General features: G+C 37.9%; 1 protein-coding gene across 1 annotated transcript in view; it reads right to left on the bottom strand.

Annotated features, from left to right (window-relative positions):
- Window positions 1–288: 288 nt before the first annotated feature.
- Window positions 289–16488, bottom strand: part of LOC308616061 (zinc finger protein 474-like) — a 95577-nt gene continuing 79377 nt past the window's right edge. Inside the window, exons 6-7 of the mRNA XM_081232048.1 lie at window positions 4361–4541; window positions 289–1385 (exon numbers count right to left, since the gene is read on the bottom strand). Coding sequence (XP_081088174.1) covers window positions 1234–1385; window positions 4361–4541 — 333 coding nt within the window. The 3' untranslated portion in view covers window positions 289–1233. The remainder of the gene's footprint in view (window positions 1386–4360; window positions 4542–16488) is intronic.

Below are 16488 nucleotides of genomic sequence, written 5' to 3'. Positions count from 1 at the left end.
GAAAACCCAAATAATTAGCACAGTTATCCTAACCTAAACTTTTATAATCTGCAGATTATGACCAAATTATTAGGTCAAATAAATTTGCTTGTATAATTTGGAGTTAACTGTGCTGTGTAAGGTCATGAATGCAAGGTTTGCAGGAACCTACCTGGTGGATCCAAAATGGCGCTGAAAGTCAGCCATAAAATGAACAAAGATCTCAAGCAAAACTGCTGGGAGTCCAGGCAAAGCAGCGCTACCCCGAGGGAGCAGAATTTCCTGGGCAGAGCACCTCCCTGGCCCTGGCCTCCTCCCAGGAGTCCCACCTCTCTGAATACACATTCAAGGACTCAAATCCAGAGCAGCTGCACAACCCACGTACTGTGCATGGCCCTTGGGTGGGGAGGCACAGGACTTCCAGGCAGGCTTTTAGATCTCCACAATAAAACACCTATAAGCCCCTAGGAGGGCAGAGAGAACTCTTGCTGGACCTCTTCTGTAGGAGGAGGGAGCTAGCTTCCACCCATGTGATGAATCACATCACAGCAATCTCCCAACATATGAGGCTGGCACTGATGCTGAATTTTCCTTGTAGCATTTTTCACTATTAGTAAGGGAGTATGAGTTCTAGTACGAGTTCTAGTACTTTAAGTCCTTAGATCTTTTTTGGTATGTGTCTCCTGTTGAACAATTTTATAGAGAAAAGAAGATCCCTGGTCACTAACTCAATTAAAAACATTTCCCTGGATCAGAAATAGCAGGGAGTGGCACATTATTTCAGAAAGCACAGGGATGGGCGGGAATCCAGTTTTTCTCGGGAACTAAAGAGTTGCCTGAAGTCACCACCCAAAGTCTCTGTTCACTGAATAATAGTCCTAAGTGTTAGGTTCAGAATCTTGTTCAGGAAATCAGACCAGAAGAAAAACAGCAACAACTGGCTCTGAAGTTTCCTGGAGATAAAAATGCCAGCTCTGATGAGGCGCGGCCATGTGTAATTCTGCCTGACAACTGTGTGACATGCGAGGCCCTGGCATGCCAAGGCACACACACGCAGCTGCATGCTAAAAGCAGTGACACAGTGGTCACACCAGGCCCCCAAAGCACTGAGCTGGGCGTCTCGTGCTCGATGGCCTTTGGTCAATTCCCCTTTTCCTTGTTTCCTCTCCTCCCCTCCTTTTCCTCCTCCCCATCATATCCCAGCTCTTTCCAAAGGATTTAATTCCTGTAACTATTTCGTAGGGAGAAAGGGCTTTACTTGGCGACTTTTGGTTTACAGGATCGTTGGTGAACAATCAGTCTGTCTGGCAGGAAGGTACGCCCACAAATATTACAGGGAACCAACTGGCTCTGGGCACTTGTCCAAGCAGCTTCATTTAAGGCATCAAGATCATAGAAACCCTTGGCTGAAAAGTTAAAGAAAAACAGAGGAGAAAAAAAGAAGAACAAAAAATAAAAGAAAAAGAAAATGGGAAAATGGATCAGTTTTCATTCTGGAGAACCATGCTCTACTTTTTATGGAAAGTATTTTCAGGAAATACCTGTTGACTGAGGCTTTTAAACAAATCATATTACTTTTGCCAAAAAAAAAAAAGTGCTGCTCAGTCTTTTAAGGGTTGAGAACCGTTAGCTCTGAACTAGAGGTTTTTCAGTCCTCAGATTTTAAAAAGGGGAAGACATTGTTTTATGTGTTGTGATATGCATTCTTCACTAATTATTAACATCTTTGCTTACACATTATTATCTTGCAAATATAACTTTTGGCTTTCTTTCAGTTGACTCTAAATATAAGCTTACAAAAGGAAAAGAACATTTATTTGTATTTTCTTCTTCTGTAATCCTTCAGTGGAATGTTTTTAGAGGACATAACTGACAGTTGAGAGTGAATTTAAGATGAATTATATCCTAAAACTTTATCATCTCTTTATGGCTGTAAGCTCAGAGATTCTTTAAGTAATTAAAGTGAAGAATGCAAACAGAAAAGTTCATCTGACGAAAAAAAGCGTCCTTAAGAAAACAGCAAAGGCAGCTGAGAGATATATAATCTCCATTGGCAGAGCACAGGAAAAAAAGGCATATGGGTTTATTTTAGAGAAACAGTGTGGGATTTAACTTTAATAAAACTTATTTAAATAGAATGGCTTTAGTACATTAAATTGACTATGTCTTAGAATTTCCCAAAATAGGCCCCCCAAAATGTAGCCAGGCATGCAAAAATATATCACATAGTTTTAAAAAAATTATTTTCACAGCATATATTTCCTCATTAAAGCCCAGGCAATTCTCATATGACTTCTGTCTAGTGGTTCACACAAACATAGCAAACCTTAGAATCTTTAACAAGCTTACTCATGTTCTTTTTCTTTTATTTTTTTCTCCGTGGGAAGTTAAACTCCAGCACAACAGGACAACCTAGTATTTCTCCCTTGGATAAAGCAAGTGTCACTTTCCATGCAGGATATGAATGTATATTTTGAGTGCTTTAAAAACAGTTAAAAAAGGAATGGCACTGACTTTCTCCTTACTCATATGAGTTTTAATATGGACTCAAAAATTCCAGAGTATTCACTGATTCTCAGTTGAAGGTGATTCATCACATTTCTGAAAGTTTTAGGGCTTGTACTTTGGATCTGGAGGAAGGGCTATTTGAGTCCTATGACTACAGTAAGTCCATGGGATGGAAACATTCATGGGAATTCTCTTTGCCTAGAGAGGAAGGGCAACTTCTGAAATAACAAAAGCATGGAGCCAAGAGAAAAACTGTAGAAAGTGCAATTATAGGACCTGACTTTTCCATCTGTAGCCAATAACAGAATGGCGAACACTCCAGGGCTTCCAAACCAGTCATTTCTCTCACCTCTTCTAGAATTGTGATAAGCATGCTCAAGCAGAGAAAGTGATAAAGATCAGAAGTGAAGGAAATAGATTTTTGACACCAAATGAGAAATGATGGGAAGACAGTCTCAAAGAGGTGAACAATTTCTTTGTGAGCAAATGCTCGAATTTCAGCAGATGGATATTTTCACCTTGAGCTCTTTTCCCACCTTCATGCAGAGTCTTCCTTTAGGCAAGGACTGTGAATAGTTAGGTTCTAGCAGCCTTTAGAACTTTATCATGACAATCTAGATTCCACTCTGTGGGTTGTTAAAAAAAAAGTCTCTTTGGGTCACATCTCTAACAAGAGTGCTTAGGGCTAACTGATACTAAATGACCTCCAAGGTACCTTCCGGACATGTACATCTATGGTTACATAAAGAAAATCAATTAATTGAATGATTCTCTTAAAACCAGGAATAGTTTTCCTTTGAGGGGAATCAGGAGATCAACTGAGAAAATGACAATGGCAGATGATGAGCAAGTCTGAGCTTGTATGGCAAACACCCTCTCTGAACTACTTCTTTCTCACCCTAAATGAGTAAGCATAAGGCTCTGTAATGCAACCACACATGGCAGTTTATGAAGTTCCAGTGTCATATAGCCTGTGCAGTGTTTTACAAAGTATTCATTGCAAAATTTTTAAAATCTGGACATTTCATATAGAAGTCTAGATTTCCAGTTTCTTTTGTATTATTGAAAGATACATCACAGTAAATTTAAGTAAATTTAAATTTCTTAAGTGTAACGCCAGCTGGAACTGGGTAGCAGCTGTCTCCTTTAGAAAGGCAGTGTTGGGCTTCCCTGGTGGCGCAAAGGTTGAGTCCGCCTGCCGATGCAGGGGACACGGGTTCTTGCCCCGGTCCAGGAAGATCCCACATGCCGCGGAGCGGCTGGGCCCGTGAGCCATGGCCGCTGAGCCTGCGCGTCTGGAGCCTGTGTTCCGCAATGGGAGAGGCCACAACAGTGAGAGGCCCGCGTACCGTAAAAAAAAAAAAAAAAAAAAAAAGAAAGAAAGACAGTGCTCTCCCACTCATAGTCCCCACCTTCCCTTTTTCCACACATGGACAAATTTATTCAATTGTGTATCCTGACTAGCAGACCCTATAAGCATTTCACTTTGGTACCCCCGCTCTTTGAACACTAAAACACATTCATATTTGAAAACATGTTTCCAGATGTCCCCAAAGGTTTTTTAGGCTACAGAGTTTTAAAGATTTGTGTTTGATAATATATGAAAGTAACTTTTGGGAAATATAGCAAATACCAGTGAGTCCCTCTCCTTGTACGGTTTGCCAGGACATAGTATCTTTATGTCTCAGCATCTGAAGACAACAATTTGGTCAGGTATTCTGGAACTGTTTTTTTCTATTTGGCTATAGCCAAGACAGTAAATGTTGCTGACTTCAGTTACTTGAACAAGTAATAAAAGAATACCTCTACTCTTTTAAATTTAGAGAGAAAAGTCTTCCCTTATACACTCAAGTCTTTTCTTCCAAAAACTTACCAGTAACGGTCCTGACTTCTGGCTTTTTCGGTTCTGGTCTCCTTAGCTCTTTAGGCAACAAGTTGTTTTCAATATGCCATTTTTTCAGACATTGTGGCTCATGGATGAAAATTGATTTTGTTCCATATTCACGACCACAGATGTAGCAAACAACTCTTGGTGGATGCCTTATCATTGTTGGCTGCAAGTAATACAAAATATCTGTTAGATAAAGTTCAGGTTTGGAAATTATACTTTTAAATTATAATACATTTAAATTAGCTAGAAAAATCAGTAAAACTTTAAAAAGTCTAACCATTCTGGTGAGTTTAACCTTTTTTGGCAGTTAAGAGAATAAACTATACTACCTGAGTGATTGAGGTGGGGGGTAAGGATGTTGGTTTGGGAGGAGGACAGGAAATGAAGAAGAGCTAACCAGAATTTTACATATTGGTACTTTATAAAAGGTACTTTCTCATTGAATAAATAGTGATTGATTGTCTTCTGACTATTCTCCATGCTGGGAGAATACAAAGATAAATCAGGTATGAATCATCCTCTCAGTACATCAATATGTCTGAGGAATAAAGTAATTAATGTCCTAACTGGCACAGAGAGAGTTTTTAACAGACACTGTTGTGCCCTCTCGCATTCCTTCATGTATAAAATTTCTGCTGCACCTGCGAGTCTCTGCCTTTTTTGATCTGCTGTAGACTCCGCTTATAGGCAGGACAACTAATCAATTACACATGGGAGTTGGTGGATAAAGACCCAGCTTGCTCACTTAGGCTGTTTCCATACAGTCCTCCAGAAGTCCCCAGTGGGACTGTATCACAGTTACTCATTAACACACTATGTAGACTTCCTTCTTTTCCCTGTCTCTCCTCCCACTACTTTTATTGGGGTTCCTGGGATCACCTCCCCTCAGACTACTTGAACTCAAATCCTTTTCTTAACATTTGTTTCTGGGAGAACCATGTCTAAGGAAGAGTTAAGGATATAACCCTTCTGTCTAGGATATAGAACATTACAAGAAACATTTCTCCCACCTAAACAATGAGAACAAATCAGATAGCCTGCAGAAACATAATTTTTGAGCCTATTAGATACTCAAAGTTGCAAGGTAAACTAATGAACTAAAAGGACTGCCTCAGTTTGAGGGTGGATCAGCAGAAACAAGAGAACAACTCCCACCCTCCAACTTTACATGAATTAGAAACAACATTTGTCTGCCACGGAGATAAGGGCAGGACAGCTGAGTGTGAACCATTCAGAGGTGCAGCATACCATTCAGAGGTGCAGTAGGTCCTGTCTATAGAAACTTTCCCACCCACTGGGTCTTGCACCTAGTAACAGAGGGTGAAAGTCCAACACTGGAGAGAGTCAGGAGCATTGAGATCAACGCTCACCAATTCAGGAACACAGGGCCTGCCTAAATGTGACAGTAAAGCTGGAGAATTAGGCCATGTGCTAGTCCCAGATAAGAGCAGTATACTGCTGGGAGGGCTTGGGAGCACTAAGAGGGAACCCCCCTCTGTTGCAGGCATGTAGAGTCCACAGGATTCTAAAGGTGTAGTAGAAGAACCAGGAGGAGACCTTTGGCTCCAGGCCTTACACTAAGTACAAAGCACGGGCAGTTTACCATGGAGGAACTTAAAGCCTATAATGCATTGAACATAACTAAAAATGACATATCTGAGAAGCTCAGAGAAATCCGAGCAAGATAAATAAAAAAACAGAACTAGATATATACTAGTAAAACTGCTAAGAACCAAAGATAAGCTTGAAAGCTCTCAAACAGAAAGAATACATACAAGGGAATAAGGAAATGATAAGAATTTCAGGTGACTTCTCATCAGGAAAAAATAATGAAGAACAGGAAACAAGAGGATGACATTTTTAAAATGCTTAAAGGGAAAAATTATCAAGTCATTTCAAAATTCCATAGTCGGTAAAAATACCTTTCAAAAATGAAGGTGAAATAAAGACTTTTTTTTTTTTTTTGGCTGTACCTTGTGGCATGCGGAACTTCCCTGACCAGGGATCCAACCCATGTCCCCTGCAGTGGAAGCACAGAGTCTTAACCACTGGACCACCAGGGAAGTCCTAAAGACGTCATTATCTACACAAAAGGCAAAAGAATTTCCTCAGCAGAGTTGATTTACAAGAAATGTTAAAAGACATTATAAATGCTGAAGGAAAATATCAGCTAGAAAGCTGGTTCTGCAAGAAGGAATGGAAAAACACTATAAAATGCAAATAGGTCAATAAATTAAAACACTCTTTTAAAAAATGTTTCTAATTTTTGTACATATATATGACAAAATCACTTTAGACCATGGGCTCTTTAAAGAAAAATAATAACAAAAGAAAATGGAGTTTATATTCTCTAATGTGTAAAGTTATAGTAAACAAGAGCATAAGTTGTAGGGACTAAAAACTGGAAATAGATTGTCATAGAATTCTTAGAGTTTTTTGAAGTAATTTTTAAACATAGAATGTGATGTGCTAAAGATGCATGTTTTAGCCTCTATAATAACCACTAAAGTACAAAGTCATGCCAAGAGGAATAAATAAAAAGTCAATGAGAAGAGAAAATATTTTTAAAAAATTGATGAGTTAGCCGTCCCCCAAAGAAAGATAGGAAAAGAGGAACAGAGGATTAAAAGAAAAGGCAGGGAGAGGACCTTCAAGATGGTGGAGGAGTATGACATGGAGATCACCTTCCTCCCCACAAATACATCAAAAACACATCTACATGTGGAACAACTCCTACAGAACACCTACTGAACACTGGCAGAAGAAATCAGACTTCCCCAAAGGCAAGAAGCTCCCCACGTACATGGTTGTGTGGCTGACAGGGTCTTGGTACTCTGGCCAGGTGTCAGGCCTGAGCTTCTGAGGTGGGGAAGCCAAGTTCAGGACATTGGTCCACCAGAGACCTCCCAGCCCCTTGTAATGTCAATCAGCGAGAGCTCTCCCAGAGATCTCTATCTCAATGCTAAGACCCAGCTTTACTCAATGACCAGAAAGCTCCAGTGCTGGACACCCCATGCCAAACAACTAGCAAGACAGGAACACAACCCAACTCATTAGCAGAGAGGCTGCCTAAAATCATAATAAGTTCACAGACAGCCTAAAACACACCACCGGATGTGGTCTTGCCTACCAGAAAGACAAGATCCAGCCTCATCCAGCAGAACACATGCACCAGTCCCCTTCACCAGGAAGCCTACAAAACCCACTGAACCAACCTTATCCCCTGGGAGCAGACACCAAAAACAAGGGGAACTATGAACCTATAGCATGTGAAAACGAGACCCCAAACACAGTAAGCAAAGCAAAAAGAGAAGACAGAGAAACACAGAGCAGATGAAGGAGCAAGGTAAAAACCCACCAGACCAAACAAATGAAGAGGAAATAGGCAGTCTACCTGAAAAAGAATTCAGAGTAATGATAGTAAGGATGAGCCCAAATCTTGGAAATAGAATAGAGAAAATGTAAGAAATGTTTAACAAGGACCTAGAAGAACTAAAGAGCAAACAAACAATGATGAACAACACAATAAATGAAATTAAAAATTCTCTAGAAGGAATCAGTAGCAGATTAACTGAGGAAGAAGAACAGATAAGTGACCTGGAAGATAAAATAGTGGAAATAACTACAACAGAGCAGAATAAAGAAAAAAGAATGAAAAGAATTGAGGACAGTCTCAGTGATCTCTGGGACAACATTAAACATACCAACATTCAAATTATAGGGGTCCCAGAAGAAGGAGAGAAAAAGAAAGGGACTGAGAAAATATTTGAAGAGACTATAGTTGAAAACTTCCTTAATATGGGAAAGAAAATAGTCAGTCAAGCCCAGGAAGCACAGAGAGTCCCATCCAGGATAAATCCAAGGAGAAACACGCAAAGACACATATTAATCAAGGTATAAAAAATTAAATACAAAGAAAAAATATTAAAAACAGCAAGGGAAAAACAACAAATAACACACAAAGGAACCCTCATAAGGTTAACAGCTGACCTTTCAGCAGAAACTCTGCAAGCCAGAAGCAAGTGGCAGGACATATTTAAAGTGATGAAACGGAAAAATCTACAACCAAGGTGACTCTACCAAGCAAGGATCTAATTCAGATTCGATGGAGAAATGAAAATCTTTACAGAGGAGCAAAAGCTAAGAGAATTCAGCACCACCAAACCAGCTTTACAACAAATGCTAAAGGATCTTCTCTAGGCATGAAACACAAGAGAAGGAAAAGACCTACAAAAACAAACCCAAAACAATTAAGAAAATGGTAATAGGAACATACATTTGGATAATTACCTTAAGTGCAAATGGATTAAATGCTCCAACCAAAAGACATAGACTGGATGAATGGATACAAAAGCAAGACCAGTATATATGCTGTCTACAGGAGACCCACTTCAGACCTAGGGACACATACAGACTGAAAGTGAGGGGATGGAAAAAGATATTCCATGCAAATGGAAATCAAAAGAAAGCAGAAATAACAATTCTCATATCAAACAAAATAGACTTTAAAATAAAGACTATTAGAAGAGACAAAGAAGGACACTACATGATGATCCAGGAATCAATTCAAGAAGAAGATATAACAATTGTAAATATTTATGCACCCAACATAGGAGCACCTCCATACATAAGGCAAATGCTAACAGCCATAAAAGGGGAAACGAACAGTAACACAATCATAGTAGGGGACTCTAACACCCCACTTTCACCAATGGAAAGATCATCCAAAATGAAAATAAATAAGGAAACACAAGCTTCAAATGATATATTAACAAGATGGGTTTAATTGATATTTATAGGACATTCTATCCAAAAACAACAGAATACACTTTCTTCTCAAGTGCTCATGGAACATTCTCCAGGATAGATCATATCTTGGGTCACAAATCAAGCCTTGGTAAATTTAAGAACACTGAAATTGTATCAAGTATCTTTTCTGACCACAGTGCTATGAGACTAGATATAAATTACAGGAAAAAAACCTGTAAAAAATACAAACACATGGAGGCTAACCAATACACTACTAAAGAACAAGAGATCACTGAAGAAATCAAAGAGGAAATTAAAAAATATCTACAGACAAATGACAATGAAAACACAATGGCTCAAAACCTGTGATGGGATGCAGCAAAAGCAGTTATAAGAGGGAAGTTTATAGCAATACAATCCCACCTCAAGAAACAAGAAGCATTGCAAATAAACAACCTAATCTTACATCTAAAGCAATTAGAGAAAGAAGAACAAAAACCCCCCAAAGTTAGCAGAAGGAAAGAAATCATTAAGATCAGATCAGAAATAAATGAAAAAGAAATGAAGGAAATGATAGCAAAGATCAATAAAACTAAAATCTGGTTTTTGAGGACATAAAAAAAATTGATAAACCATTAGTCAGGCTCACCGAGAAAAAAAGGGAAAAGACTTAAATCAGTAGAATTAGAAATGAAAAAGGAGAAACAACAACTGACAGTGCAGAAATACAAAGGTTCATGAGAGATAACTACAAGCAACTGTATGCCAATAAAGTGGAAAACCTGGAAGAAATGGACAAATTCTTAGAAAAGCACAACCTTCTGAGACTGAACCAGGAAGAAATAGAAAATATAAACAGACAAATCAAAAGCAGTGAAATTGAAACTGTGGTTAAAAATCTTCCAACAAACAAAAGCCCAGGACCAGATGGCTTCACAGGCAACTTCTATCAAACATTTAGAGAAGAGCTAACACCTATCTTTCTCAAATTCTTCCAAAAGTTTGGAGGAACACTCCCAAACTCATTCTACGAGGCCACCATTACCCTGATACCAAACCAGACAAAGATGTCACAAAAAATGAAAACTACAAGCCAATATCTCTGATGAGCATAGATGCAAAAATCCTCAAAAAATACTAGCAAACAAAATCCAACAGACATTAAAAGGATCATACACCATGATCAAGTGAGGTTTATCCCAGGAATGCAAGGATTCTTCAATATATGCAAATCAATCAGTGAGATACACCATATAGACATACAGAAGAATAACAACTACAATATCATCTCAATAGATGCAGAAAAAACATTCAACAAAATTCAACACCCATTTATGATAAAAACTCTACAGAAAGTAGGCATAGAGGGAACTTACCTCAACATAATAAAGGCCACGTATGACAAACCCACAGCCAACATTGTTCTCAAAGGTGAAAACTGAAACCATTTTCCCTAAGATCAAGAGCAAGACAAGGTTACCTACCCTCACCAGTATTATTCAACATAGTTTTGAAGCTTTTAGCCAGAGCAATCAGAGAAGAAAAAGACATAAAAGGAATCCAAATCGGTAAAGAAGAAGTAAAGCAGTCACTGTTTGCAGATGACATGATACCATACACAGAGAATCCTGAAGATGCTACCAGAAAACTACTAGAGCTAATCAGTGAATTTGGTAAAGTAACAGGACACAGAATTAATGCACAGAAATCTCTTGCCTTCCTATACACTATTTGAAAGAGAAATTAAGGAAACACTCCCATTTACCATTGCAACAAAAAGAATAAAATACCTAGGAAAAAACCTACCTAAGGAGACAAAAGACCTGTATGCAGAAAACTATAAGACACTGATGAAAGAAATTAGAGATGATACAAACAGATAGAGAGATATACCATGTTCTTGGATTGGAAGATTCAACATTGTGAAAATGACTATACTACCCAAAGCAATCTACAGATTCAACACAATCCCTATCAAATTACCAATGGCATTTTTCAAAGAAGTAGAACAAAAAATTGCACAATTTGTATGGAAACACAAAAGACCCCGAATAGCCATGCAATCTTGAGAAAGAAAAACTGAGCTGGAGGAACCAGGCTCCCTGACTTCAGACTATACTTCAAAGCTACAATAATCACGACAGTATAGTACTGGCACAAAAACAGAAATATCGACCAATGGAACAGGATATAAAGCCCAAAGATCAACCATGCACATATGGTCACCTTATCTTACTACAAAATTATTGTAGTAAGCGAAGTAAGTCAGAAAGAGAAAGACAAATACCATTCAAAATGGCCATCATTAAAAAGTCTACAAATACAACAATGGAGAAAAGACAGTCTCTTCGATAAGTGGTGCTGGGAAAACTGGACAGCTACATGTAAGAGAATGAAATTAGAACACTCCCTAACACCATACACAAAAATAAACTTAAAATGGATTAAAGACCTAAGTGTAAGGCCAGGTACTATAAAACTCTGAGAGGAAAGCATAGGCAGAACACTCTATGGCATAAATCACAGCAAGATCCGTTTTGACCCACCTCCTAGAGAAATGGAAATACAAAACAAAAATAAACAAATGGGACCTACTGAAACTTAAAAGCTTTGGAACAGCAAAGGAAACCATACAAGACAAAAAGACAACCCTTAGAATGGGAGAAAATATTTGCTAATGAAGCAACTGACAAAGGATTAATCTCCAAAATATACAAGCAGCACATGCAGCTCAATACCAAAAAAACAAACAACCCAATCCAAAAATGGGGAGACGACCTAAATAGACATTTCTCCAAAGAAGATATACAGATTGCCAACAAACACATGAAAGGATGCTCAACATCATTAATCATTAGAGAAATGCAAATCAAAACTACAACATGGTATCACCTCACATCAGTCAGAATAGCCATCATCAAAAAATCTACAAACAATAAATGTTGGAGAGGGTGTGGAGAAAAGGGAACCCTCTTGCACTGTTGGTGGGAATGTAAATTGATAGAGTCGCTATGGAGGACAGTATGGATGTTCCTTAAAAAGCTAAAAATACAACTACCATATGACCCAGCAATCCCACTAGTGGGCATATTCCCTGAAAAAAACATAATTCAAAAAGCGTCATGTACTACAATGTTCATTACAGCTCTATTTACAATAGCCAGGACATGGAAGCAACCTAAGTATCCACTGACAGATGCATGGATAAAGAAGATGTGGCACATATATACAATGGAATATTACTCAGCCATAAAAAGAAATGAAATTGAGTTATTTGTAGTGAAGTGGATAGACCTAGAGTCTGTCATACAGAGTGAAGTAAGTCAGAAAGAGAAAAACAAATACCATATGCTAACACATATATATGGAATCTAAAAAAAAAAAAAAAGATAAAAAAATTTTCGGAAGAACCTAAGGGGCAGGACAGGAATAAAGACGCTGATGTAAAAATGGACTTGAGGACACGAGGAGGGGGAAGGGTGATCTGGAATGAAGTGAGAGAGTGGAATGGACATATATACACTACCAAATGTAACATAGATAGCTAGTGGGAAGTAGCCACATAGCGTAGGGAGGTCAGCTCAGTGCTTTGTGTCCACCTAGAGGGATGGGATAGGGAGGGTGGGAGGTAGACGAAAGAGGGAGTGTGTATGGGGATATATGTATATGTTTATGTATAGCTGACTCACTTTGTTATACAGCAGAAGCTAACACACCATTGTAATGCAATTATACTCCAATAAAGATGTTAAAAAAATAAAACCCCACATGAGGTACCACACCTTACACCATTCAAAATGGCCATCATTAAAAAGTCTACAAATAACAAATGCTGAAGAGGGTGTGGAGAATAGGAACCCTCCTACCCTGTTGGTGGGAAGGTAAATTGGTGCAGCCACTATGGAGAACAGTATGGAGGTTCCTCAAAAAACTAAAAATATAGTTGCCATATGATCCAGGAATCCCACTCCTGGTCATATATCCAGAAAAAAAACTCCATAATTTGAAAAGATACATGCACCGTTATGTTCATAACAGCACTATTTTCAATAGCCAAGACACAGAAACTACCTTAATGTCCATCAACAGAAGAATGGATAAAGAAGACGTGGTATATATATGTATGTATGTATATATATATATATATATATATATATACACACACACACACACACACACATGCATGTGTGAGCATGCACACACACACACAATGGAATATTACTCAGCCATAAAGAAGAATGAAATAATGCCATTTGCAGCAACATGGATGGACCTAGAGATTATTGTAGTAAGTGAAGTAAGTCAGAAAGAGAAAGACAAATACCATATGATATCACTTATATGTGGAATCTAAAATACAACACAAATGACCATATCTACGAAACAGAAACAGACTCACAGACATAGAGAACAGACTTGTGTTTGCCAAGGGGGAGAGGGGGTAGAGGAGGGAAGGGTTGGGAGTTTGGGATTAGCAGATGCAAATTATTATATATAGGATGGATAAACAGCAAGGTCCTGCTGTATAACACACTATATTCAGTATCCTTTGATAAACCATAGTGGAAAAGGATATGAAAAATAATATATATATGTATAACTAAATCACTTAGCCATACAGCAGACATTAATACACTATAAATCAATTATACTTCAATACAATTTTAAAAAATAAAATAAAAATAAAACTGAAAAAAAATTAAAAAATTAAAAAAAAGAAAAATAAAGGCAGGAGGAACAAGTATGATTAAAACACCAAGGTGTTAGACTTTATTCTATGTATATTTATAATTGGGGTAAATATAAATGGACCAAAGAACACAATTAAAAGGCATGGATTGACAGACTAGATAAAAAAAAAAGCAAGACCCAATTATATGTTGCTTATAAGAAACACATTTTATGAACATAAAGACACAAACTGATTACAAGTAAAAGGAAGGGAAAAATTCATATAAACATGAAGCCAAAGAAAATAGTATGGCTATATTATTAAAATGTAATTAAATTCAGAGGTTGGAAATATTTCTTCCAGTTGTGAAGATCAGGGAAAGCTTTAAGGAGGTAGCATCTGAAGAATGGGTAAAATTTAGATCACAAGGGCTGGGAAGGATGGAGAAAGATTTTGGAGGCTGAGCAAAGACAGCATGAGCAAAGCCCCATGGACAGGAATCTGAAGGTTAGTACAGAGAATAGCAAATAATTCAGCTTGCCTGATGCTCAGTGTAGTGCTGAGAACTAGAATCAAATAAGTAGGCGGTGGTCATGCTGTGAGCAACCATGAATGGCAGTCTAAGATCTGGATTTTGTTTTGTAAGTGATAGGAAGCTGTTAGGCAGGGAAATAACCTATAACTTCACTGCAGGAAATTCTATTTGGCTGTATATAAAAGGAGTAACAGGGCAGCATATCTTTGAGAGCTTGAGCATTCATGGCTCTGGGGTTAAGTAAATCATGGGTCCAAGAGAACACCAATGTTTTATTCTAAATAACAGGGAAGATGGTGATGTCACGTACAGAAAGGGAGAAATCTGGAAAGACAGGTTGGGGAAGGAGAAAAAAGGGATTCTGTTCTGGACCTGTTGAGTTTGATGTGTTAGTAGAATTTAAACACAAATTAGTCCAGGCAAAATAAGAAACAGAGGCCTGTAATTCAGGATTAGTGGGATTCAGAACTGTTTGCACAGAAAAGAGGTTTAAAACCATAAAAATTCTAGAAAAGGCATATATAGAGAGTGTATGGAGAAAAATTCCCAGGAGAGTATCTACAATAAGGAGATCGAGCAAGAGAAATTGCAGCCTAAAAAGGTAAAGGTTCAAGTTTGAAGTTAAAGAAACTTGGGCATGGAGAAAAAAAGACTCCCTTCAGAATTCTGGAAACACTTCTGGTTCCAGAAAATTGGTGCCATCAACTCTGTCAAATGCTACAGAGAGTAATGGGTGGCTGAGGAAGGCAGGTAGATCTGGTTACCAGTAGGTTATAAGCCAGTGACTTTGAATAGTTTAGTTCCAAAGGAGTAATAAGAATAAAAACTAAATTGTTAGGAGTTAAAGATTAGGTCAAGAAGAAGAGGAATACACTTTCCAAAAGTTTGCATAAAGAAAATTTGAGAGATAAGTAGAGTTAAGAAAGATTTTTTTTTTTTTTTGCTGTTTTGGGGATAGGAGTGTTTGGGATGGAGAATAAGAAACCGTAGGCCTGGGAATTCCCAGGCAGTCCAGTGGTTAGGACTCCGAGCCTCCACTGCTGAGGGCCTGGGTTCAATCCCTGGCTGGGGAACTAAGATAAGAGAAAAGGGATAATCAATAGAAAAAGGTCTCTGAGGAGGCAAGAGAAGATGGGGTCAAGGGTGTAACTGGAAATGGGAAGGGGAAAAGGAAGAAAAATAAAATAGGTGGAGTTAGAGAAAGATTATTGTAGAGAAGCGAGGCGCTAGTGAAGCTAATATAAAATGAATTTAGTCTTCTAAGTATGAGGCAAAGTGATCTTTAGAGAATGAAGAGATTCTGATTCTGGGAAATAGAATAGTGAAAAATACTGGGATTAAGCACTGTGGGAAATAGTGATTCAATTAGGGAAGAATACTCACAGAATAATGGAAAAGGCCCAGTTAAGTTGAGCTGCAAGAAATTGCAGTGGAATTAAATGAACTTTTGCAATATTTCTGAAGTAGCACTGGGGTGGCATGAAAGCAGAACCAAATTAAGTTGGTCGTGTGGTCTCCACTGGGGAAATAAAACATGGTGAAATGTGTGCATGCTTTAGAATCAGCTTGCTTTTAACTAAGACTCTTAGGGGTTACATCTGCAGTGGGAAAAGCACAGGGCAAGATCAAAATCAGAAGGAAACAGTTTTATGACTTCTGCATGCCCGAACAGAAATAACAGATTCTAGATGAGTAAATCCACATTTAATGCAGACCAAGCAAAATGGAAAGAGGAGTTCCTTCCGGGATGAGCCAAGTCTTTAAAAAAGCACATTGTTTGAGGAAAAATACTTTTATTCTATTTTTCTATACTGACCTATGTCAATATACCACCTTAATCAAAAAAATGAAATAGTTCTTTATCTTTCCTTCTTATTAGCCATGTAGCAATGTCTAACACTTGAAAAGTGACTTTATAAATATTTAGGGAATTCAAGACCTAAGAGAAAGAGTAAAGCAGAAGTAATAATCTTCAAAGTATCCAAAAGTTCCTTCTTATTTTTCTATGTTTATTTACTTGAAAGATTAATTAGATGCAGGTTTTTGAAGTTTGAAAATAAGAAGTTATTCTTTTTACTTTGAGAATAATGAATTTCTTAAAACTCCATATGGAAAGTATGAGCCAAATGTAGGATTTAACCAAGCATGTAAGCA

This window comes from Mesoplodon bidens, assembly GCF_964165515.1.
Source record: "Mesoplodon bidens genome assembly, chromosome: 4".
Lineage (NCBI taxonomy): Eukaryota > Metazoa > Chordata > Mammalia > Artiodactyla > Ziphiidae > Mesoplodon > Mesoplodon bidens.
The sequence above is the reverse complement of the archived record's forward strand: the minus strand, read 5'-3'. Positions and strand labels throughout refer to the sequence as shown.